The following is a 26483-nucleotide window of genomic DNA, read 5'->3' as shown; positions in this document are numbered from 1 at the left end:
GTCAGCTGTTTAAAATGCTGCTGAGTTGGGTTGACTTCTGGTGATTGTATAGGAAGATATCTGATATTGGGACCCAAATTCAGAACAAAATCTGAAGTTTTACTAAAGGTTTATTAAAGGTTTACTAGTGAGCTCCCTGATTCATTCCATCCATCCATCCAATCTGTTGTCTTCCCCTGGTGCTGTTTCCTTCAAAAATGCCAAGCAAAATTGGCAAACTATATATCAAATGCCCAAACTATGTGAGTTTATTTATGCTGATTGTCACTTCAAAGATTAGAGGACGGCAGGAGTTAAATATCCCACAGGATTTTTTTTTCCTAGGGGCACAAAGCTTTTCTGCCTCCTGTGGTTTCTGTGCTGTAGTAATTTCCACATTCTGTCTGAGCATTGACCTTTTTTCCTGTGTGGAGTTCACTTTGAAAATGACAAAGCTGTGGACTGCATTAGATCACCTTCATCTCCTTTTGTGGCCTGACATTAGAATAACATAGAATAACAGAGTTGGAAGGGACCTTGGAGGTCATCTAGTCCAACTCCCTGCTCGAGCAGAATTTATACCATTTCAGACAAGTGGCTGGCTGTCCAGTCTCTTCTTGAAAGCCTCCAGTGATGGAGCACCCACAACCTCTGAAGGCAAGCCGTTCCACTGGTTGATTGTTCTCTCTGTCAGGAAATTTCTCCTTAGTTTTAGGTTGTTTCTCTCCTTGATTAGTTTCCATCCATTGTTTTTTGTCCCGCCTTCTTGTGCTTCGTAAAATAGTTTGACTCCCTCATTTTTGTAACAGTCCCTAAACATGGCAACATGATATTGAGGTATGATGACTGATTTGTTCCTCCAGGGAGGCTGGAGCCGATGGAAGAGCCACCAAATGCAGCTGGGCCCAGATCTATCTATCTATCTATCTATCTATCTGTCTATCTATCTATCTATCTATCTACATACCTACATACCTACCTACATACATACCTACATACCAACCAGTCAAAAAATAAAGAATGATTTGTGATTCCTAAATAGATTTTAGGAATGAGAACAATGAGGCATCTTGTTTATAAAAAAGGGGTAAGATTAAGATATGTGAGAGAAGAAATCTAGCTACGTAGCATTTTGAAAATATGTGACCACCTTGGGAATTTGGATTTGCTCAAGCTCAGAGTTATTAATAAGTCAAATGGTCCAGGTACTCCCTTTGTAACTAAGGATTTTGCCAAACATGCAGATAATCAAGATTTCTTCTGCATGAAGGAATAATATAAGCCTTTTTTATGGATCAGATTAAATGGGGATTCTTACAATTTTGAGAAATTGCACCATCCATTAGTTGATTATTACTCTGCTGTAAATGATTTTTCTAGCTCGTTTCACACAATATTAAACTTTATGCCTTCTCACACAGAGATTGTCTGTTAAAGTTTTAGAACAGTGGGCCACCACAAATATAGTTGTGCACATTTTAAAATTGATTTGGAAGAAATACTCCAGAACATAAACAGGTGGTGCTTGACTGCATTGTAAAATTGGGTGTGACTGACTTAAGAACTGCCTTGCTTAGCAGTGGAAATTCTGATCTCTATTGTGCTTATAAAAGTTGAAGACCACCTGAAAAAGCTTAGCAACAGAGTTGTAGCCAACCATGGTACATTTATTTATTTTATTGCATTTATATACCGCCCTTTCCCTGAGGACTCAGGGCGGTTTACAGGGAGTTAAAAATCAACCGTACAAAAGTTAAAACCCAATTTAAAAAATATTAAATCAACCCTGTACTATTAAAAACCCCAATTAAAATGAGTGTCTCCTCAGCCTGGGCCCGAGAGCTCAAAGAGCCAGGTCTTCAGGCCCGGGCGGAATGATCGGAGGTCGGGAGCAGTCCTCAGTTCCACCGGCAGCTGGTTACAGAGGGCAGGCGCCCCCACTGAGAAGGCCCTATCCCTGGGTGTCACCCGCCGGCAATCTCTTACCGGCGGGACCCTGAGCAGACCCTCCCTGTGGGAGCGCACTGGGCGAAGGGCGTTTGATGCCGGCAGCATGAAGACTACCTGCACTAAACAACATGTGAACGGTCTTGTGTCAGCACCAGATTACTACATTGTAATTAAGTGACACATCCATAGTTATTAGGCACAACATCATGTGACTGATTATGATTTCCTCATTGACATTGATTTGGGAGTTGCATTAATTTTTGAAACCTTAAAAGAGCTACATTTTTTAACATGGAAGGCTGAATAAAAGATTGGTGCTTCAGTCAATAGGAGTGAAGAGTTATACCAGTTCAGAAGTATTTTTTCCAATAATTTCTAGAATGTTCCAGGTCCCTGTAGAGGAATGCTTCATAGGTTCTCTTCTCCCTGTCCTATGTTACAAGATCATTGAGTTCATCTTAGATGAATCACAGATATTTAAGATTAGGAAAATACATAATCTTTGAAGTATTCAAGGATTTTATATAGGCAAAGGAAGAACTGGATCATATGACTGATTCAAAGAGACTATTTCTGTGTATTTAAATATTTCCCCCGTGGGTCTGTTGTGTTTGATGCAGGACTAGTTATAAAAACTTTTAATCTAAAATGAATACTGATTGTGTGCTTTGAGTTTGAGAGAAAAAGTACTGTGAATTTCAAAAGAATAACTCACATGTATATAATTGCTAATGTTAGTGAGAGAGCTATAAACCAGTAAGAAAGAGGACATTGAATACAAATTATGTCAAGAGTTTAGAAAAATCTTGCTTGCAGTTTTAACCACTCTGTAGATTATATAGATTTCACCCAAGTTTAATCTGATTTTTGAGACCCTTTTCCCCCACCTACAGTATTCTCCTACTGTATTTTGAGGACGTATTCCTATATTAGAATCTCATAATACATACTATGTCTGAATCAGGTTTTTATAAAGGAAAAGATAGGTGAATTGAGATAAAACTAATGTTGCTGGTTTTAAACTTTTGCTAAAAATATCTTTTCTGTTAAAAATTAGTTGTTACTTGACCTAAGTGACAAATACTTCAAGCAGTAAATCTTTAACCTTCTAGTTATATTGGTTTTTAATATACTACAAATTAAACTTCCAAGTAATCAATCATTCAAAAATACAGCGAGTCCGGCACAGTCTTGGAGTTGAAAAATGGGGGGGGGGGAATTAAATGAGAGCTTTTGATAAAGTATGAGAATTCCTAATTTTTTAATTTACATCCTGAGTCTGTGAGACTAAAGGTAGATATTTACATACTTGATAAATTGAAAGTGTAATCTTTATAGAATTCTTCTTAACTCTAAATCATATTAAATGCCTCCCTTAATGCCATGTTAGTGTTATGGATTTTAAATATATTATATAATTTACAATGTTTGTTGCTGGGTTTTTTCCTTACCTCTATGTAAAAAGAAAATGCAGCCTCACTTTGAGGTAATTATAATATGAAATTAATCTGGAACTGTCTCAGAAAGGCCAACTGTTAATATACAATAGTAGAGAATCTCTGTACTTACTTTTTGTTCCTTTTGATTTTCTTTTAGGGGATTGAAAATGTGCCAACAACAATGCTAGGATTACAATGGGAAGTGTCACACTTCGCTATTTTTGCTATGGCTCTCTCTTTACGTCCATAACCTGGACAGTTCTGCTGTTTGTTTATTTTAATTTCAGCGAAGAGACCCAGTCTTTTAAAAATGTGCCCATCAAGGGGCTTGAACCCCAGAAGCCCCTCCCCAGAAGATTCCATCCCCAGCTTGTGAACGAACCAGGACAGATGCAGGAATCTAAGGCCAGATATGGCAAGATCAGGAACCCCTTGGGCAACGCTGCTCAGGATCTCCTCAAGCGCGATACAGAGTTTTCCCCTGAAATGGGTACGTTGGAGGGCTAGAACACTAAATTAGCTACCTGTTATTTCCATATGGGGAAAGGCCGGGCAGAGATGTTTGAATAGTCTGAAAGCCTGACAGAGCAGGCCGGAGGCCATTGAAGAGATGTTGACTGCCAAATGGTCCCTATGGATTCAGATATTGCAAGAGGAAGAATTTGGTTTAAAGCTAATTTGGTGAGTTAGCAGCCATTTTAACACACTGGCACAAGAGCCAGTTTGATCTAGTAATTAAGGCACCAGGCTAGGAAGCAAGTGACGGTGAGTTCAGGTTTTGCCATAGCCATGAAAGCCAGTTGGGTGCCCTTGGGCCAGTCCCTCTTTCTCAGCTAACTCACCTCATAGGGTTGTTGTTGTGAGGACAATAGGAGGAGGAAAGTGTGTCGGATATGTTTTCAGCCACGAGTCATTTGCAAAAAATAAGGAAGGTGGGCAATCAGCCCATCAGTCCAATGATATATAAGCCGCAGTGGTAGGGTTCACACCGCATTAAGCCAGACCAAATTAAAGACAGACACATTATGGCTTTTAATGCAAAGAGTGAAAAATACAGCTTCAATATCATAATGTTGTTACAGATATTATAGCGTGATTGCTCGTGCCAGGAATGAATATATTTACATATTTTACCTGCCGATTTTCTTGAGTTTCAAGACAGATTACCGAAACCATTGGAGGAAGAGTAGCTTGTTTTGGGAAACATCCTTAGTGGAATTTTATAAGATTAAGGGGATATTTTAGAAAATGATTATTGGCAGCATATTAACAGGATCAGTGCCTCCTCTGTTTCAGGTATGATTTTCAATGAACAGGACCAGGAAGTGAGAGATTTGGGCTATCAGAAACATGCTTTCAATGTGCTCATCAGCAACCGACTGGGATATCATAGAGACGTGCCAGATACGAGGGACAGAAGGTAAGCTCTGTCATAGGTTCATCCAAAATTAAACCTTTTGTTCCGAGAGCCAAATGACTTTTATGGCGGATAGGGAAAGTGAAGTGAAAATAATAAGATAATACAGGCCTTTTTCCTTCTCCAGGTGTAAACAAAAAATATATCCTCACGATCTGCCCTCTGCTAGTATTATAATTTGCTTCTATAATGAAGCTTTCTCTGCCTTGCTTCGGACCGTTCATAGTGTTTTGGATCGTACACCATCACATCTTCTCCATGAAATTATTTTGGTGGACGATAGAAGTGAATTAGGTAAGAGATTCTTAGATTTTTTGTGTTACTCTGGGGTAGGGGTTTTCGGCCTGTGGCCCACATCATCAGAGTGTGGTCCCCAAAAGAAATATATTTTCCCAAACCACAAAACAGAGGGCTATCCACCTCCTTAGGTAGTCATTTTGATGATGGCTTCACCGTTCTTGGTGTATGGCATGACTTCTGTGCACAAAAAGATTGCCAATTCAGCTCTAGGGATGAATTGGATCAAAATATGATTCTGCTGTAGGTTTTATTGCCTCCATCTCAGCTCTCTGGAATACGTACCATGAGAACAATGTGTACCATGAGAACAATACTATTAAGTATTTCGAATTTTGAGCAGTGATTTGGTATTTGAAACAGGTTGTCCCGGCATTATTGGAAATATGTTGGCAGGGTTCCAGCTATTATGGAAGTATTTTGAGCCCAGTAGATCTCTTTGAAACAGGTGTATTGAACACACAAGAGAGGCATTTTAAGTTCAAAACACTTGTGGAACATTTCAGGGCAGCTGCTCCATTATGAACAGAGCGTTTCAAACTCGACACAGCTTTTCAAGTACAAAATGTCTCAAATGTTTTGCACACCACCCTATACTAGGCAATTCTTTTGCAGAGAAGGCGTTAAGGATACACAGCATGGGTGACAGAAGCTGCTTCCAGAAATGGAATTCTATCCATTAAATGGTAGTCTGATTGATTCTCTGTTCCCTTGCATTTCTAATTATGCCCTGGATACCGACATACCTTTCTAAATTCCAGTCTTTATTAGAGAAGAGACATGTCACTAGGATTAGTCGGCTATCTCATTTCCTTCCACAAGGAAGAACACTTAACAATTGTCACAGCTGTTGGGTTTCGTTTGAAGTTTGTTTTGCCAGACTTTTAAAATAGAAGAAATGTGAGAAGTAGCTGGAAAGGTTTAGGACGACTGTAAAACATTTTTTTAAAAATCTTTCCTTCTCCTGTTGTAGCTGATTTAAAAGAAGACTTGGACATATATTTAACAAAAAATCTTCCAAATAAGGTGAAACTAGTAAGAAACGAAAATCGCGAAGGGCTAATTCGAGGGAGAATGGTTGGAGCTTCCCATGCGACAGGTAACATCCAGCGCTAATGCAGACAATGCACCAACCTTGTGGCTTTAAGTAGTAATGTTACATCCTCGTGGTGTGTATTTCAGCCCCTCCTAAATTGAATTATTGGGAATAGTGAGGTTTATCAGGGCAGTAAATTGACTGATGGTTGTTTACAGAAACCTGTAGAAATATCGTATAGATAGTCCTTGATTTACAACCACAATTGAGCCCAAAATTTCCGTGGCTAATTGAAACGCATAAGAGATTTTTGCAGTGGTTAAGTCAGCAGCATTGTTCTTAAGTGAATCTGGTTTCCCCATTGACTTTGCTTGTCAGAAGGTCACAAAAAGGGATCACGTGATTGTTCTGTACCAGCCTGCTACCCGCCCTGCAGCAAAAGCAGGGACAACCCCTTTACAAACGGCAAGAGGCTGGAATAAAGCCTGCCAAATTTGTTAACATAAAACAGAGCAAGACAAGACACCAACCATGAAACAGGAGCTATGAAACAGGAACTATCCAAGCGGTTGCCTTCAGCAAACCAGCCCTCCCACACATTCCCCTTAAATACAGTTCAGGGCGTGGCCTCTCTCTGCCTCCTTCCGAGGTGCCCCATTGCCTTCCTCTGTTTACTGATTGACTGCCTCCTGCGTCGGGCGTCCTTGAACAGGGCCAGCTGTGGGTCATCTTCATCCACGCTGTCAGGCTCACACAGCTGGGTCTCTGTCGTGACCAGTTGGGAGGGGCCTGGCTGAGGGCTCTGCGGAGCCTCAAAGCCATCATCAGCAAGCTCTTCAACACCCCCCTCCTCCTCTGAGTCGTCCGACCCAACTGCCGAACCCACAGGCTGACCCTGAATCACAACAGTGATCCTGGGACGCTGTGGCCGTCATTTAAATATGTTGAAATCACAGCAGTGGTGTTCAGTTTGGACCTAATAATTTCCACAAAAAAGTAAAATATATAGAAATACAGGCATATCTTGTTTTATTGCACTTTTTTATTGGACTCACTGATAATGCATTTTTATAAGACCCTCCACCAGCAAAAAGATTATAACTACTGAAGCTCAAATTTAGTTTTTAGCAATAAAGTATTTTTTAATTAAGCTATGTACCTTATTTTAGACATAATGAAATTGCACACAGTAGACTATAGTATAATATAAATATAACTTTTATATGTACTGAGAAACCCCAAATTCACTTTATTGCAGTATTCTGGAACCATGCCCACAATATCTCAGGGGGAAAAAACCCTTAAAATTAATGGGAAGTTTAACTGGAAGACACAGAGTGAACTTGTTTTGTTTTTCAAGTTAGGTATAAAAGCATACCCAAGATGCTTTTCCTATCAGTTATTCTCAGTGTTAATTCCCAATTTCTCTTACGCTGAAAGGTGCAAGTTATAAATGTCATAATGTAAATGAAGATTCTTGAGATAATGGTATTCTCAGGAGAGCTTCGGGTTAGTCTCTTGTCTTCTTGTCTCTTGTCGAACAAGAAGCAAGGATGCAAACTCATTAAGGAGAGAACTGGCCTAGAACTAAGGGGGAAGTTCCTATCAGAACAGTTAATCAGCGGAATGACTTGCCTCCAGAATTAGCGGGTGCTCCAACACTGGAATTTTTAAAGAAGAGACTGGACAGCCACTTGTCTGGAGTGGCATAGGGCAGGGGTAGGCAACCTTGACTCTTTTATGTCTGGTGGACTTCAACTCCCAGAATTCCTGAGCCAGCATGGCTCAGCTTGGAAACCTCTCCCTTTCCCCTCAGTATGGCTGGCTCAGGAATTCTGGGAGTTGAAGTCCACAAGTCATAAAAGAGCCAAGGTTGCCTACCCCTGGCATAGGGTCTTCTGCTTGGGGGGAATAGGGTCGGACTAGAAGACCTCCAAAGTCCCTCCCAACTTTGTTATTCTGTATCTCATATGTCTCTTCTGCTTTTACTTTCTCAGGAAAAGTGCTTGTGTTTCTGGACAGCCATTGTGAAGTGAATGAGATGTGGTTGCAGCCCTTGCTGACACCCATTCAGGAATCCCGCAGGACAGTTGTTTGTCCTGTGATTGATATCATCAGTGCAGACACACTGACATACAGCTCTTCTCCTGTTGTCCGCGGAGGATTCAACTGGGGCCTTCACTTTAAATGGGATCTCGTTCCTTTGTCGGAGATGGAAGGACCCGAACAAGCCACTGCTCCCATCAAGTGAGACATCCCGGTTTCAAATCCCACCCTCTAAAGGGGTGAACGGCTTCACTTAAAACCTGAAAAAGGGGTTTTAGGGCTTCCTTCAACCAAAGAGGTTTGATTAAAAATACAATAACCACGACATGCCAAACCAGAGACATTTAGCTTTATATGGAATTTTAAAATGAAGGCTGGAGGGAAGACAAAAGCCAGTACATTCAATATTTATTCATAAATATATATCCATTTATATCCACTTATAGTACATTCCTAGGGACGCGGGGGCTCAGTGGGTTAGGACGCTGGGCTTTTCGATCAGAAGGTCGGCAGTTTGGCGGGTCGAATCCCGAGTGCCGCGTAACAGAGTGAGCGCCTGTTACTCGTCCCAGCTTCTGCCAACCTAGCAGTTCGAAAGCACGTAAAAATGCAAGTAGAAAAATAGGGACCACTACGGTGGGAAGGTAACAGCGTTCTGTGTGCCTTTGGCGTCTAGTCATGCCGGCCACATGACCACGGAGACGTCCTCGGACAAGCGCTGGCTCTTCGGCTTTGAAACGGAGATGAGCACCGGCCCCTAGAGTCGGAAACGACTAGCACGCATGTGCGGGGGAACCTTTACCTTTACCTATAGTACATTCCTAGGGAAACTGTTTCAGTTTATCTAAAGAGTTGAAGCCAGAGCTCTGGAATAATTACCTAAAGTGTTAATAACAGTCTTGTTCAGTAAAGAATAGTTACTATAACATTTGTTCTCTCTTGATTTGATTACAATCAACTGCTTCTTTCATCTGTTAGGTTTATAGGGCAACAAGACCTTGTTCTCTGTTGCCACCCTAGAAGTAGGATTTTCCCACATGAGGAACTGTGGCCGTCTTAGAGGGCCGAATCAATAGCTCCTAGTTGCACTCCACCCATTCACCTGCAGAGCCGTGTTTGACAAAAGCCCCACTGGATGGCCAAGCCCTGAGCCCTTCATACAATGACCACTGCTATCTCCTCAGGCTGCTCCAGGCAAGGGGCAAGTGCTGTGCAGATGCAGAAATTGCCTTCTCATGACCGTTGGCCATCTGAAGGAGCACCCAGTGACTGTCCAGAGGTTTCTTCTCCTGCAGCATGCTTGTTTACATTTCATTTTTGATTCCCTATTGATCTCAAATGGGCTGGACAGGCACAGCCAAAGGGCTGGGTGTCCAGGGGCCATTAAATGCCCAGGTCCAATTTGGAGTATAGGGAAAGTATGGGAAATTGCTGCTTTTCCTACTTGCTTAGATTTAAATCTCTTCCCTTCCAGTTCTTGTAGATCTGTCTTTCCCCTTCCTTACTTCCCCTTCCGTCAGGGCTTGACTTTGGTAAAGATTTCATTTTCATCTTAGGTCTCCCACAATGGCAGGAGGCTTGTTCGCAATGGACAGAGAATATTTCAATGCGCTCGGACAGTATGACAGTGGCATGGACATCTGGGGAGGGGAAAATCTGGAAATATCATTTCGGGTATGTTTCTTTTGGGATTTACTAGTGGGCATTCTTTTTCGTCCTTGGAAGGTTCATCCAGGCCACTTCAGAATCAGGAGGTGTTCACACATTATTGTTGGGTGGTCACCTTCTGCAGCTTTGAAGACAATGTGAATTTTGCTTATTTTAAATAGAAAGGATTCTGACAAGATGAAATGAGCTTCCCAAAAAATACCCTCCAAAAAGGTAAACGGTAATTCTAGAGTAGTCATTTCTCTGAGATTAGATAAAGCATCCATTGCAACATAGCAAAATATTTATCTAGCATACATGAAATTATTGTGAGAGTAATTGAAATTATTTAGCTCAAAGCAGGAAGAACTGTTATAAGAGATAACCCCCCCCTCTCTTGCTATCTTGCTGTTTAGTTATCTAGCTAGCTACCATCTGTTTTATATATACTACATACTGTATAAGATAAGATATAAATTTATCTTATATTTAAAACCGTTATATATAACGGTTATAAAGAACTGAGAGACCTATGGTTTGTGGAGTTTTTGTTACAAAAAGACAGGGCTTGAATTTAGATATTTGACATATTTGTGGAGTGAAAACAATTGGATGATGAATTCAGAAAACTTTGATTGTTTGCAGTGTTCTCAGATATATTGTGGATTATGTTACCCAGTGAAATTGAGCAGAAAAATGTAAAATATTTATAAAAAACCCTGTTCTTAAATAAAATCAATTTGTGGGAAACAAACAAATGTTGGAGAGCATGCTACTTTAAAAAGAGATCCACATGTCCTCTTGGTAATTTATTGTGGGATTTATGTATTAAATTTATATGCCACCCAACTGATGGTTTGAGGTGTCTTTGAACAGCGTACAACATAATAAAACATACAGATATAAAAACAATTATAAATATAAAAAGAGTTTAAAATTACAAAAGTTTAAAAGAAGCTGAAAACCATGGCAATGACGGAGAGCAGGGATGGTGCTTTGTCTCTCTTAGTGCACAAACCACCTCCAGCCAATAGCTTCTCTTGCAAGGCGCCCTGCCAGCTGGCATAACCAGGTTTTAAGGCTTTTCCTGAAGGCTAAAAGGGGTGAAGTGGGGGCAGATCTTGCCCCCTGTTCCTTGGCTGATGGGGTCCACAGTAGGGCCCTTCTGCCAGCACAAGTGGGGCAGGCTAACCCTATTGGGGAAAGACAGCTCCTCAGATACCTTGGACCCAATGCCATAGAGCAAGGGTAGGCAATCTTGGCTCTTTTATGACTTGTGGACTTCAACTCCCAGAATTCCTGAGCCAGCCACGCTGAGGGGAAAGGGAGAGTTTCCAAGCTGAGCCATGCTGGCTCAGGAATTCTGGGAGTTGAAGTCCACAAGTCATAAAAGAGCTAAGGTTGCCTACCCCTGCCATAGAGGGCTTTAACAATACAGGTAGTTCTTGACTTATGACCACAATTGGGCCCAAGATTTCTGTTGTTAAGTGAGGCGTTTGTTAAGCGACTTTTGCCCCGTTTTACGACCTTTTTTGCCTCAAGTGAATCACTGCATTTGATAAGTTAGTAACCTGGTTGGTAAGTGAATTTGGCTTTCCCATTGACTTCGTTTGTCAGAAGGTTGCAAAAAATCATGGTCACGTAACCCCAGGGCACAGCAACGGTTATAAACATGAACCAGTTGCCAAGCATCTGAATTTTGAGCACATAATCATGGGGATGCTGCAAGTGTTGTAAGTCGAGGACTATCTGTATAAGAGCGCTCGAAAACTCCTTGCTTTCATTCTGTATTATTGGGGGAGGAGTATGTGGCTGAACATTAAGCTTTTAAGACAGTTGTCATCCTGAATGAGATCATTCAGCTATTAATAAGATCCAGGTGTACAGTTATGCAAATAAGCAAACCTTTTTAGATACTAGGTCTTGTGTCTAATAGCACCTGTCTTCAATAAAAATATTTTACTAAGTCCTTTTATTTCTGAGCAGATTTGGATGTGTGGAGGCAAACTTTTCATCATCCCTTGCTCAAGAGTTGGGCACATCTTTCGCAAAAGGCGTCCATATGGGTCTCCAGGCGGGCAGGACACAATGGCACACAATTCTCTACGCCTCGCACATGTGTGGATGGATGAATACAAGGCAAGGCTGCCACAACTATATATTACTGGGTGATGTGTGTTTGTGTGTCGGGGGGGGGGGAATATACCTCAGTGCACCTGTGAAGAGGGCAAAAGAAGGAGCCACCTTCCTGAAAAATCTGTTGATGTTATGCTTTTGGAGGAAATAAGCAATGTTGTATCTTCCATTTCCAGGATATTTGTGCTTTTGAACACATGTCACATGGGAAGGGCACAGAGGCATAAATGTTGGAAACACAATATAAAGCTTAATTTTGTAATTTTTAGCTGGGGAAGAATTTGAATGTATAGCTCAGAAAAGTCGGTCATTTCCCCCCCCCCCCACGCACACACTAATGCTATTGTTAACCAGTAGTCCTCATTTAATGATCACTCATTCAGCAACTGTTTGAAGTTACAACAGGGCTGAATGAGGAGATTTAAAACAGATCCTCTTATTTGTGGCCCCACAATCACGACTCAGGTGCTTAGCCATCGGTTTGACGTTATAGTATTTGCAGCATCCTGCAGTCACACACAATAAGCCTCTGCGACCTTCACTTCTGACGAACAAAGTCAGTGAAAAGCCACCGGAGGTTGCAAAGGGCGAGCATGTAACACCAAAGACCATGCAGGATTCGCTTAAGAGCCGCAATCCGAACTGCCGCGTAAGTTGCCGTGGCCACATGACATCAAGCTTTACAACCACTTGCTGAACAACAGTTATCTGTCCCCAATTACCGTCGTTCAGCGAGGACTGCTTTTCCTTAGACTTTAGTTTCATGTAACAGGAGTAATAATTCATCTCTTTGCGATTTTTAATCCTTTTCAAACAGGAACAGTATTTTGCCTTACGTCCAGAGCTACGAACAAGGAACTATGGAAATATTACTGACCGTGTGGAATTGAGAAAAAAATTAAACTGCAAATCATTTAAATGGTATTTAGACAATGTGTATCCAGAGATGCAGATCTCTGGGCCCAATGCCAAGGTACAACCTCCAATCTTTTTCAATAAAGGACAGAAAAGGCCAAAAATACTGCAACAAGGAAGGGTAAGATGCTGTTCTTCAGATTTGCTTAAATCCAAACTCTTAAAAATGTGGAATGTGGACATTTCAAAGTGGTATTCGAAGGGAAAGGAAGGATGTTAGTACAGTGCAGCAATTTAGCTCTGAAATAAATAATATACCACAGTAATTGGAATAAAGATGTCTGTTGTGTAATTTAGTTTCTGTTTGGGCAAACAGTATTTAATCTTTCTGAATGTCTTCTATAGCTTGTACTAAAAACTGTAAGGGAGAATCCCTACATCAGGGGTCTTCACACTTGGCCCTTTTATGACTTCAACTCCCAGAATTCCTCAGCCAGGCACACTTTGAATCCAGGTTGTAGGTCTGTCATAACTTTGAATGGTTGCTAAGCGACCAATCGTAAGTTGATGACTACCTGTGACATCACCCAAGTGATATTGCTGACATAGTTTTCTGATCTTATTCCATTAAAATTAGGCCCATGTATCTACTTTAATAGATACATTCTTTTATATTTATTTGATTTAGATCTCAACTTTCTTCCAAGGAGATAATGAGGACTTCCTTATAATCTTCCTTATAACTTCTGCTTATACAACACACACACACACACACACACACACACACACACACACAAAGAGAGAGAGAGAGAGAGAGAGAGAGAGAGAGAGAGAGAACACGCTGGCTGATGACTTCTGGGAGTTGAAGTCCACAAGTCATAAAAGGGCCAGGTTTGAAGACCCCCTGCCCCACATCATGACTGGATGGTCAGTGGTGATCTTTTTTTTGAAAAAATCTGGTTTTCACAGCACACTTTGCCCTCTGATTTTCTTGCATAGGAGTCAGCATATCAGCAAGGGCTGCACAGTCTCAAGAGGCAAGTAGCTTGCCTAACATTTTCTTCCTTTTGGATCAATCTATAGATGATGTAACCAGACCGCTGCCCTACTTACCAGAGTAAAAGTACACATTCAGCTTTCATTCTGAATCTGATAGCTGTTACTCCTAGTGCCTGCATTTCGGATTTCTGAAAATTACAGCCCTTCCTGTTTTCTTGTCTACTACCCATTCATATTTAGAAGCAGAGTTTCAAAATACAATAGTTGTATTTATGTAGCCATCATAGCAGTCCTGTGCCTGCCCTCCATAAGCTTATTAAGTATCCATTTTAAGTCAGTCAAGCTAATGGCTGTCATCTTGTAGGGAATTCTATATTATTAATGTGCCAGGTCTTTCAGGTAAAAGAATCTAAAGGGTGTTTTCTAAAATACCAGCTAATAGAAATCAAGCAAACAAAAATTATGCAAACAAGAAAGAGTAGCTCTTTTTCAGACTAGCAAATGTTATTGTAAGCTCTTTTGAACTGTGATTCTGTTCCATGAGAGGTACAAAAAGGTTAAGCTGAAGTAGGAGTTATGTTGGGATGAAGCAGTTGTGGTTGGGGAGGTAGGATAGTTTTACAGAAGCAGGTTGTATGTGCGAGAGGTTACAGGTACCCCCGTCAGTTAGTAACTAACATGCTACAGACTCCACCGTGTTGGTTAAGACCTTTTCAGATAGCCTGAAATCTTTTGTGCATGTGAATTCTGCAGTTCTCAACCTCCACAGAGTAATTATAACTGTACCTGTAATTGAGAATCCTGCACACAAGTTTGACATCTGAAGGACAAAATTACAGGAAAAACATTTTAACCACCAAGCACTTGATTATAATAAAAATTTGTTAGCGCTACCGGACTTTAGTTTTTGGCTACCATTAACTAACAAGGCTGTCTTCTTATCCTGCATGGAGTGTTGAATCCCCTAGTCCTCTCACTGATGGATGAGTTGGAACACAAAAGGGTTTTTTTCTGTTTCCCTACTTAGGCTGAATTTGAATGAAAGTGGCCTTTTTTTTCTGGACAAGGGAAAAAAGGGAAGGAAATCAAATTCCCTGTGACTGCTCATTGTTATCTCTAATTGAGTTCCTTATGTTTTTGGGAAAGCAAGAAACTTTGAAAGAAGATAGTTTTTTCTTAGTTTTGAATCTATTCTTCATCAACTAAATTGGATGGCTAATTCATGTTCAGCATAAAAAATCAAACGTTTATGTCTAATAATTCCTGTTTCACAGACTGTAAGACAATTTTTTGGCCTCATGGCAAAGTCTTTAAAATGGCTTCAGGCTAAGAAGACATCACTAAATCATTTTGTGTTCTTGCCACACTGAGGTGGAAAAGCAGACATGCTGTTGAGGAAGAAATCCCTAAGCATATACAGCTAGTCCTTGACTACAGTTGAGCCCTAAATTTCTGTTGTTAACTGAGACAGTTGTGAAGTGAGTTTTGCCCCATTTTATGATCCTTCTAGCCACAGGTAAGTGAATAAATGCCGTTGAGTTTCTAAGTGAACCTGGCTTCCTCATTGACTTTGCTTGTCAGAAGGTCACAAAAAAGGGATCATGTGACCCTGGGACACAGCAGCGGTCATAAATACATGCCAGTTGTGATTGTCAGTCACATTTTTCAGTGCCACCAGTATATCAGGGGTCCCCAATCCCCGGTCCGTGGACCGGTATTGGGCTGTGGCATGCCAGCAATAGGTCCGTACAAACAAGCAAAGCCCCATCTGTGGGATGCAGGCAACACACAAAACCACACACTCTCCGGTCTGTGGAAAAACCTTTCTCCATAGAACTGGTCCCTGGTGCCCAAAAGGTAGGGGCCCTCTGGTATAAGTTGATTGAAATCAGGTAAGGTTGTTCCTCAGAAAAGGAATCCACCTGTTGATTAACTTCAGTATTTGAAATGATGGAAGAAAATGGTGAATGCAAGAGTTGGATAAGTATTAAAAATGGAGTTTCAGTTTTACTTTTTTGTAAACAAGTTGTACTGTATCAGAATCAGTTTTGGGTACTTAACCCTATACAAAATGATGTTTATATCAAGTCTCCATATATGTTTGCCCTTTTTTTGTCAACAGATGTGTGCCAACGATTATACATCCCTGGATCCAGACAATCCTTCGGGATTGTGTAGCTTGCGTATAATTAACCATTTCATCCCATCTCCCTTCTTAATACTACTGATTATTTGTTATGTGGTTGCGTTAAATTTAATCCTGTCTGTGCTGCACTATGACTGCTATACTTTCACTATAAAGTCCTTCTTTAGAAATTGGCTTCTAGTACTGATTTTTTTTAAAAATGTAGTCATTGTGCCAGTTAGTTTAAAGCCACCCAGTAGTAATATTTCTCATAAATTACACTGTCTCCACTTCTAGAAGTAATGTTTTTCATGGTTAAGTTATGCAGTTGTAGCTACACAATGTTGTCGGATGGCTTTTAAGGAGATATATCCCTGCATATCTTATATAATTTTTACCAAGTTGATTCTTGGCACAGCAGGATGGTAGCAAATATTAATGATAGAATGATACAAATACTTCATGGTGATATATCACAGTGAAATAAAGCTGAAAATGTTGGATGATAATTTATTTTTGAAAAATCCCTACTTCTTCCTTGTAGTTAGTTCCTCACTCTTTTGTTCTTAGAGAATATAATAGGAATCTAAGGAAGGGTGGTTGAGAATTTGACCTCTGTTCACATTGTATGTTCTTTTCTCAGTGTGTTTGTGTTTCTTTTCCGTGCAGTTGCATCACCTTCAAACTAATAAATGTCTGGTGGCGCAAAGCCACCCAAGTCAAAAAGGAGGACTTGTGGTGGTCAGAGAATGTGACTACAGTAATAAAAATCAGGCAAGTTTCCCCAGCTCTCTTATTGTTTTGATAATTTTGATCTCTCTGACATGTAGTGTTCCTAATTTACCAGAGGGCTATGTTACTTTAATCCACCGTTGTCCAATCTTTTGGGCTGCATTGAATGAAGAGGAATTGTCTTGGGCTGCATATAAAATATATTATTTATTTATTTATTTGTTTGTTTTCTATACACTCAGGGCGGTGTACGGGGCAATAAAAATACAATAAAAATACAATATACAAAAGTTAAAAATAAGATTAAATAGAACTAGCCCATTACAATAAATAATTAAAAATTAGTAATTAAAATACCCCAAACCCATTTGAGTAGGCCGGCTTGTTCAAATAGATAAGTTTTCAGATCACGGCGGAAAGAGCGAAGGTCAGGAGCTGGCGTGCCCACAGAGAATGCTGTCACCCTGGGGGCCGCCAGCCGGCACTCTCTGGCGGCACCCTGAGGAGGCCCTCTCTGTGGGAGCGCACAGGACGAAGGGAAGTTGACGCCGGCAGCAGGTGCTCCTGTAAGTAATCTGGACCCATGCCATTTAGGGCTTTATAGGTAATCACCAGCACCTTGAATCTCACCCGGAGGGCAACTGGAAGCCAATGCAGCTCGCAGAGTAGAGGTGTTACATGGGAGTATCGGGAGACCCCCATCACAACTCGCATGGCCACATTCTGCATCAGTTGAAGCCTCCGAGTGGTCCTCAAGGGCAGCCCCATGTACAGAGCATTGCAGTAGTCTATGCGAGAGGTCACGAGCGCATGGGTGACTGTACGCAGGGCATCCCGGTCCAGATAGGGTCGCAACTGGCGCACCAGGCGAACCTGGGCAAAAGCCCCCCTGGTCACAGCTCCTATATGATCTTCCAGACTGAGCTGTGAATCCAGGAGGACACCCAAGTTGCGAGCCCTATCTACAGGGGGGTAATAACTCACCCCCCATGGTTAAAGATGGAACAGCCTGAATTTCCCGAGATGCCGGCACGCACAACCACTCAGTCTTGTCGGGATTGAGCCAAAGCCTGTTCCTCCCCATCCAGACCCGAAACGCCTCCAGGCAACGGGACATCACATCGAGGGCATCACTGGGGTGGTTTGGGGTGGAGATGAAGAGCTGGGTATCATCAGCATATTGATGATACCCAACCCCAAAACCACGAATGATCTCACCCAGTGGCTTCATATAGATGTTGAACAGGAGAGGCGAGAGGACCGACCCCTGAGGAACTCCACAAATGAGAGGCCTCGAGGCCGACCTCTGCCCCCCTGCCAGCACCGACTGCGAATGTCCCAGGAGGTAGGAGAACCACTGGAGAACAGTGCCCCCCCACTCCCAACCCCCTGAGACGCCGCAGTAGGATACCATGGTCGATGGTATCGAAAGCCGCTGAGAGGTCTAATAGGACTAGGACAGAGGAACAACCCCTGTCCCAAGCCTGCCAGAGATCATTCACCAGTGCGACCAATGCCGTCTCCGTGCTGTACCCAGGCCTAAAGCCCGATTGGTACGGGTCCAGATAATCAGGTTCCTCAAGGAACAGAGGGAGCTGATGTGCCACCACGCTCTCAACAACCTTCGTAAGAAAGCGAAGGTTGGAGACCAGATGATAGTTGTTCAAAATAGCCGGGTCCAGGGCTTCTTGAGGAGGGGCCTCACCACCGCCTCCTTCAAGGCGGCGGGAAAGCTACCCTCACTCAGAGAAGCAGTTATCACTGCCTGGAGCCAGCCTCGTGTCTCCTCCCGAGCCGCATAAACCAGCCAGGAGGGACACGGGTCCAATAAACAAGTGGTGGCGCTCAGCTTCCCCATGATCCTGTCCACATCTTCTGGAGTCACAGGATCAAACTCTTCCCAGATAACATCACCCAGACCGCTAGTGTCACCTCCGTCAGACTCTGTCCAGTCGGAGTCCAGACCGGTCCGAATCCGAGCGATTTTGTCCACCAGATGTTGGCTAAACTCTTTGGCACGACCCTGCAAGGGCTCCTCCCTCACCTCCTGATTGAGGAGGGAGCGGGTCACCCTGAACAGGGTGGCCGGGCGATTATCTGCGGACGCGATGAGGGTAACATAGTAGTTAGACCTTGCCGCCCTGATCGCCACGAGATAAGACCTCATAGAGGACCTCGGTCGCAATCAGTCGGATTCAGACCGGCTGGATCTCCAACAGCTCTCTAGGCCCCGTCTCCGACACTTCATCTCCTGGAGCGGAAAACCATGGAGCCCACTGGGATCTGCCCCCGGTCAGGGGCCGCATGGGTACAACGCGGTCGAGTGCCTCCATGGCTGCCTTTTCCCAGGCTTCCACCAAGGCATTGGCCGTGCTGTGAGTGAAGGCGGCGGGCGGGGACCCGAGTGCCACCTGAAACCGCTCAGGGTCCATTAGGCGCCTGGGGTGGAATCATCTTATTGGTTCCGTAACCCCGCAACGGGGAGTGGCAAAACGGAAGGCCAGCCGCAGGAGATAATGATCTGTCTATGACAGGGGCATAATAATTGGAGAACCCCCACCCGGATCATCTAACCACCGACCAGATAGAAAAACAAAATCGAGCGTGTGACACCCCCCCCCCCATGAGTCGGGCCCTGAATTACTTGCATCAGGTCCATGGCCGTCATGGAAGCCATGAACTCCCAAGCCAACTCTGATGATCCTCCCAGGGACAGCAGATTGAAGTCCCCCAAAATCATAAGTTTGGGGAACTCAATCACCAACCCCGAGAGGATATCGAGAAGTTCAGGCAGGGCTGAATATGGTTAATGTATATAAATACCAAGCTTCTTTGTTTTCTTTAATATTTTTATTATCTTGTGGGGCCACATTACTAGCTGCCCAGGGTTGCATGTGGCCTGTAGGCTGTGGGTTGGGCTTGCCTGCTTTAATCATTCATAGCAGAACTGTAGAGAAACAAAATATAAGTCCATCTAGGACAAGATGTCTTGATATATGTGGCTTTCAGAATTGTCAAACAGTTGTCAACAAAAAATAGTTTGTGAAGGAAAGCCATGAGATTTGTATTAGAACTGCGCAATAGGTTGACTTTTCTTACTGAAGAGAAGGTTGAAGGTCACCACAGCCCCCATGCAGAAAACGGGAGCCACATTGCCTGATCCTTTCGGGATTAGCCTCTCAAGTTCTCTTAACCTCTGTTAAGGACAGTCCTGAATTCCCTCGATAGGAAGATCCTGTCAGTGAGTCATTCTTCGTCTCTGTACTCTGCAAATACAGCTCAGAGCTTGGCCTTGTCCGGTAGGTGAAAGGCACTCAGACATTTATCACACAAGCTTAAATTTGCATTTGAACATCATTCACCTCAAAATGCTGGTGACTAGCTGATTTTATCTTGCCTTTAAAACTACTCCTAAATTGAAGGCTGTGCCTAAGATTTGGTTGCAGAACTGCAATCTAAGAGCATGTTCTTTGACTAAGGTAACCAATTAAGATGCTGAATGTCAATGTGCTAGTTCCTAGGATAAGCCTTATCCAGATTGGGTTTCTCTAGGCATGTTGGGCTGTTAATTCCACAGTCCTCTGATAACAGAAGCCTGTTGGTCTAGGAGCTATTTGTGGTATAATCTGGGTTTCTTAGCTTTTCCAGAGGCAGGTGGAGAAAAATTATTCTGGATACTTTAGGGCCTTCTTAGGTCAAGTTCTTCTTAGGACTTGCTGCTATTTGGATCAGCAATACCTCTGAAAATTATATGATGGGATTTGCAGTCCAGCCCATCTGGAAAACATCAACTTGGGGAAAGATGTTCTGAATTTAAGCAGATATTACTTGAAACAAATCTAATGAAGCTGGAAATATGCCTGTAGAACAGAAAGATGGAAACAAATGGTAGGTGGGTGGTGCCTTTTGAGATCATCCAAACAAGCAAAATGCAGCTATTTCTATGAGAACTTTTCTTGCTGTTCCATCTGGATGGTGGGAAAGGGTCCTATGAGCAGAGGCGATTTAGTTGTTTTGTTAATTGTATAATTTTCTTGAGTAATGAACATCATGCCACCTTAAATAAGATTCCCTTGCTGTAAGACTAGGATGGAAAACAAGCATGAGATGAAAATGTGGCGGTCAATTTAATGTCACCATGAAAAAGAAGTGTATGTAGATTTCTCAACTTCGTGATTAAATCATCCTCAGTTCATTGGTTCCTAGTGATCCTAAAATATTTGCAATTTCATAGGTATGGATGTATAATGAGGATCACGAATTAATCTTAAATAACCTCCTGTGTTTGGATGTATCTGAAACACGAACATCTGATCCGCCACGCCTTATGAAATGCCACGGCTCAGGAGGATCTCAGCAGTGGCTACTTGGGGTAAGTGAATTTGGCCAGGATAAATTTCAGTGTAGTGTAGCTCTGGCTAAAGATTGTTAGAAGTTTATATAAGCTTGAGAATTGGTTCTCTTTGTGCACGGGTGAGTTCCTGTTTACCCAGATTATTGTGAAAACTAGATATTTATGAGAATGCTTAGCTTAACCTTACTGCCCATGAATCTTTCACAAGGCCTCCAATTAGGAACATGCCACATGGACAAAACCTTTTTTGTCCAGTTTGATGTTTCTGAAAGCTTAAATGCTTGCCTTTCAGCACGATTTGATTTTTATCCCACCTTTATTACTTTACAAGTAATTCATGGTGAACATCCCTAATACTTTTTTCTCTTTCTATTTTTCCCACACACAAGTACCTTGTGAGTTGGGCTGAGAAAGGGACTGGCCCCAAATGAACCAGCTGGCTTTTATGCCTAAGGTGGGACTAGAACTCACCGTCTCCTAGTGTTTAGTCTGGTGCCCATTAATATCTATTAGGAGCAGAATAGTGCCAAAAGACCTAGCCTTCATTCACTAATAGGTCATGGTCTACATCTGGAATTGTGAAGTGGCAATTATCACATGGTATTTCAATTTTATTGGTGACTAATAAACTTAAAGGAACAAAAAATCTAGTTGAAGAATGAAAGTACTGTTAATCAAAACTAGGCCTTTCAAGACCAAATGGGTAGGTTTACATGGGCATAGGGAAAAGCATGGAATATAGTTTTTTTATGCTGACAGGATTGTTTTGAAAATAATCTTTTTGATGAGCAAGTCGTAGTTTATTAAGACTAAAATGTAAAATCTATAGAGCCCTGGTAATGCAGTGGTTAGAATGTAGTATTGCAGACTAACTCTGCCAACAGTGTAAAGAACAATGGTGCAGTATTGCAGTTATTTTGCTATTAAAGGTAGAGCTGGCACAGGAGCCCCCAAGTAACCCTATCAGCCTGCCAAAAGGAGTAACTTGGCTGCAAAAGTAGGTTTGGAACCATTTTATCTCACCTGCTTTGTTTCTCTCTGCAGAAAAACAATCGGCTGTATCAGGTATCTGTTGGGCAGTGCATGAAGGTGGTTGATCCACTTAATCTCAAAGGCTACGTCACCATGGCCATTTGCGATGGCTCTTCCCTTCAGCAGTGGCGCTTGGAGAACTGAGTGCCGCCTTAAGGAATGCCCACTTGCACAGTGGCTCTTAGCTTAGTAGTACATTACTTTTCTAAGGCTGGCAATCCTTGCTGCTATTTCTGTCCCTGAACACTTAAAAAGGAAATTATTTTAATGAAGGCTAGAAATCGCAATGGACGGCAACCTTCAAGTGTGGAGCACAAGTGGCTGCTTTTCTTGCCCCTTCTTTCTGCAGACGTAGAAGTGCAATGACGTTACTTGGAGTTCAACAGTATATGGAAATATTCTTTGTCATAATTAGGACAATGTAATTCAATTAGTGGATGCATCTAATGAAGCTGGCCTAAATGGTCTGTCAGAAACCTACCGTGTTTTGCCAGTATTTCTTGCAGAATATCATGGTACTTTTTTCATTTGCATTTACGGCTGGAATTCTTCGTATGTTTTAGCTCTGCCTTTCTTGTAAATAATTTTATTCATTTTAACCTACTTAAATGTCCATTTGTCATGTCCTGCAATATTTGAACCAGTTCAGGATGCCATTTTGATGACTCCGAAGACCAAGTAGCACTTGCCTGCTTCAATGCAGCCCCCACCAAGGCTCCCTTGTGTGCCAGGAAGCCCATAGGGTGACTGTGGGAGTTGCAGCATTAAAACAGTCTGGACGTTGATTCTCAGAATTCCTCAACTGGCATGTTGACTGGGAGAATTCTGGGAGTGGAAGTGCAACCATCTTAAACTTAAGGTTGAGAAATTCTGCATGAGAGGATGAGGGGCAAAGGGCGAGTGGCATGACTTTTCGGTTCTGGTAAGGCAATTTGGAATTACACAGTATAAAACAGCATTTTTAAAAAAGTTTACAGGTGGTCCTTGACATGTGACTATAATAGAGACTGCCCATTATGGTTGTACATCGTAACAGTTGTAAAACAATTTTATAACTTTTTTGCGGCAGTTGGTAAGCAAACCAGTGGTTCTCTACAGACACATTTTTGGCAAAACCATCATAAAACATGGTCAATGATTGTGCTGCAGATGGTGGTAAATGGAGCCATGTTGAAAAGTGCCCAAATTTTGGTGATGTGACTGTGGAGAAGCCTCCATCAGAATTTGGAATCCAGGTTTAAGTCCCCTTTTGGATCAGTTGTAACTTCAGATAGTTGCTAAGTGATGAATCTAAGTTCAGGACTTACCTGTACGTTGCTTGATTTTTTACTATACTCAGTTCTACCCTAAGAGGTAAAAAAAACCCAGATCTTTTTACATTTTAGAAGATATTTTACATTTAAAAGATATTAATAACCATAAATATTTCTGAGAAGCTTGAATTTGATATTGTACTGAAAACTTTCATTGGGAAACCTGGTCCTTAATTCATGCAGTGAACGTTTAAGGCCCATATTAAGGATTCTAGATTCTAGTTAAGGTTTTGGTATTCCTTTTTAAAATCAGGCAGCATATGAAGTGTAGCTTAGAAAAATGTTTACGATTTGTCTTTGCAATATCATGGAGAGAAAACAGATATCATTTTTATGTATTTTGTATTGCATTTTTATTATTAACACTAGGTGTTATTGACACTCATATTAGCAACTGTCCCTTTGGTCTCTAGTGTACATTAAATGCTTGAGAACCTTGTGCCATTTATGATTTAACTTTTGTAACAGTACCTTTTATTTTAATTTAATGAAACCAGCCAGTCTGTTTGTGATAGAAAGCTCTGTTCGTCAGGTTACCTAATTAAGTGTGCAGAATCTGCTGGGCTCTGTTCATATGATATAATCAAAAGCTTTGTGGGACAGAGGGCTACAGTCATGTTAAATTTTAAACTTTTTAAAATTACAAATAATAGAGCAGGTTCTATAACTGATAAGGATGTCCAAAATGGGGAAAAAAACCTAACTAGAACTACTAACATATTAAAATAATGTAAGTTTTGCTATGCATAAGACATACTCCATGCAATTATGTTTTCTATGCTTTTTATATATGCATCTGTTTTTGTAGAATTGGGATTTGGATATAGCATTGAGCTATCTAAGGTATCATCTTGATGGCAAAAACAGCCTGTTTAGTGTATCCCTGGAAATAATATATTCAGGATGTGCTGCATCCTGTTATAAAGGAAAATATTAAAGTATTTATAGATGTAAAATATTTTATTTGTAAATGCCGATTTTCTAAATTTGTTTCCACAAATTTCAAAGCCCATAACACTCTGTATACTTCAAAAATTCATTTTTGCCAACATTAGATAACTATTATACAGAACAGAATAAAAACCTGTAAGACAAATACTGGTAGGATGTTGGAATATTGTACGAGAGAAGAAAAATATTCAAGAAACAAATTTCATACAGCTATTATCAAGAGAAAAATATATACAATGATTTATTCTGTAAGATAAAAATACATCATGCCGTGTACATTACAAGTTCAGAACTGTATCACTGAATATACTACCAGTTTTACAGTCCACTTTAGCTGTGCACACAAAAAACTTCATTTTTTTAATATTTAGACTGTGAAGTGTCAGTACCAGAATTGAAAGTACAAAATAAAAAAGCTAACCTGGTTCAAAATGTTGATTAGGGTTCTACAAGCAAACACAAACAGTGTTTATTTTTTTAAAGAAATGTAAACAAAAACAATTCATACAAACACATTTTAAATTACTTTTTTTTCCCAAAATCCTATTGGCAGAGTCCTGCAGCTGAAAGCACAATTCCTATAATTTTTTCCTTGATTTTACTTTTCAAGAAGGCAGCTATTGACTTAAACTACACATTCCTAGTTTCATTACATAATTTTAGTGTAAGCTGAACAGTTCATATAATCTCCACTATTTCTGTTGAAAAGAAAATCAGTGTTCAGCATCTAGTTTGGGTGGTTTTAGCAGTTATTCACAGTTATCACAAACTCTACACACAAAAAAACCTGATTTAAGAAATAGGGATGTAACAATATAATACAAATAAAGTAGATTAATCTAAATTCCCTCAAACATCTACAAAAACCACTGCTGTAATTTACATGCTCTCTAATCAATCTGAAGGGCTGCTTTAAAAAGTCAATACAGCATAACTGAACCTGCTTTAAAGATTAAAAAAATAAAATAAAATCTCTCTTAAAATGAGATTTTGGTTACCCACGACAATTGTAATGACATGTTTAATACATGAAATCATATTGTAACATCCCTATTAAGTTTAATAAGCACCCGAACTGCTGCAAGATCTGGTAGCATTTGGTCAACTCCTATTTTTTTATACTGTACTTTTATACTCAAAATATTTACATTTTTGTACAAAGTAACAGGGTTTGTTAGTTCTGCAGGTAACAGCAGCAGCTTGGCTTCTAACTTTTCCTTTTAAAAATAGCTTCATTCACTTATTCAATAATAAATACAAAAAGTTTCTCTTATTTTACAGAAATCAAAACTACAATAAACTGACTCATGGAATCAAGTATTTTAAATGTATTTTAGTGCAAGTTATTTTTCCCTTAGCTCTATCCCTAAGGAAGTCATTTCAGTACATTCCTTGTTCAGTGGTGTCTACGTTTTTAATTTTTTTTCCTGTTTTTAGAGGGCCTGCCCCTTTAATAAGTAAGGCTGTGGCCAGCACTTTGGATATCTCCCTTACCGCTGGTGATTTCAGTCTACATTCATTAGTGCCCCACTGCCCTTCAGCAGGTCAGCCCCAGCTTCTCTGCCTGAATCCGATTTCTCTTTAGTGAAAAGAGATTTCTCTTTTAATGAAATCAAAAGTGCTGGACTGGTCTGGAGATCAGTTCCTTTTTGGGTACCTGGAAGCCAGGCCTAACTCCATATTCTGCCAGCTGGCTTCTGGTGCTCATTTTACACCGGAGTAGAAGAGATAACTTGAGAGAAGTGATTGTTTTCATACACAAAACACATCCCCCCACCCCCACCCTGCAAATGAACAGCATCAAAAATCACTTCTTCCTTGGGACACGCAGCCCTCGGAGGGAATAAGGAATGCATCTAGTTCATCCATTTTCGGCAGTTTACAGCCCCACAGTGACACGCAATCTTGTGCTGATCATCTTCAAAATCAAACTTATAGTCATAACACAGCTGAAATGAAAATGGCCAATTAGCTTTATTACTTCAGAATTAAAAGATGCGTGCATTTTCAACATTCTTATTAAACATCCGTATAAAAAATTAGACGTACAAACCATCTATTTTCATCCTGCCTTTTTATAAATAACCCAAGGTGGCAAGTATATCTAATACTGCGGCCAGCATCAACTTCCCTCCACCCAATACACTCCCACAGAGAGGGCCTCCTCAGGGTGCC

General features: G+C 41.1%; 2 protein-coding genes across 6 annotated transcripts in view; one reads left to right on the top strand and one right to left on the bottom strand.

The window, feature by feature from the left end:
* Positions 1 to 24090, top strand: part of GALNT11 (polypeptide N-acetylgalactosaminyltransferase 11) — a 29393-nt gene extending 5303 nt beyond the window's left edge. For 2 of the 3 annotated variants that reach the window (XM_083376990.1, XM_083376989.1), the window contains exons 2-12: positions 3526 to 3858; positions 4665 to 4788; positions 4913 to 5079; positions 6056 to 6181; positions 8116 to 8365; positions 9721 to 9838; positions 11798 to 11950; positions 12765 to 12983; positions 16596 to 16700; positions 20893 to 21030; positions 22057 to 24090. In XM_083376990.1, the coding sequence (XP_083233116.1) occupies positions 3564 to 3858; positions 4665 to 4788; positions 4913 to 5079; positions 6056 to 6181; positions 8116 to 8365; positions 9721 to 9838; positions 11798 to 11950; positions 12765 to 12983; positions 16596 to 16700; positions 20893 to 21030; positions 22057 to 22188 (1827 nt within the window). In that variant the 5' untranslated portion in view covers positions 3526 to 3563 and the 3' untranslated portion in view covers positions 22189 to 24090. Of the gene's footprint in view, positions 1 to 3525; positions 3859 to 4664; positions 4789 to 4912; positions 5080 to 6055; positions 6182 to 8115; positions 8366 to 9720; positions 9839 to 11797; positions 11951 to 12764; positions 12984 to 16569; positions 16701 to 20892; positions 21031 to 22056 lie in introns of all 3 variants that reach the window. The other variant, XR_014494167.1, reaches the window with a different exon arrangement.
* Positions 24091 to 24298: 208 nt separating this feature from the next.
* KMT2C (lysine methyltransferase 2C) overlaps positions 24299 to 26483 on the bottom strand; it is a 187654-nt gene continuing 185469 nt past the window's right edge. For all 3 annotated transcript variants that reach the window (XM_083376965.1, XM_083376963.1, XM_083376964.1), the window contains one exon: positions 24299 to 26257. In XM_083376965.1, the coding sequence (XP_083233091.1) occupies positions 26165 to 26257 (93 nt within the window). In that variant the 3' untranslated portion in view covers positions 24299 to 26164. The remainder of the gene's footprint in view (positions 26258 to 26483) is intronic.

The sequence above is a fragment of the Vipera ursinii genome, assembly GCF_947247035.1.
Source record: "Vipera ursinii genome assembly, chromosome: Z".
NCBI classification, from domain to species: domain Eukaryota; kingdom Metazoa; phylum Chordata; class Lepidosauria; order Squamata; family Viperidae; genus Vipera; species Vipera ursinii.
Note: the sequence above shows the minus strand (reverse complement) of the source record. Positions and strands in the feature narration are given on the sequence as shown.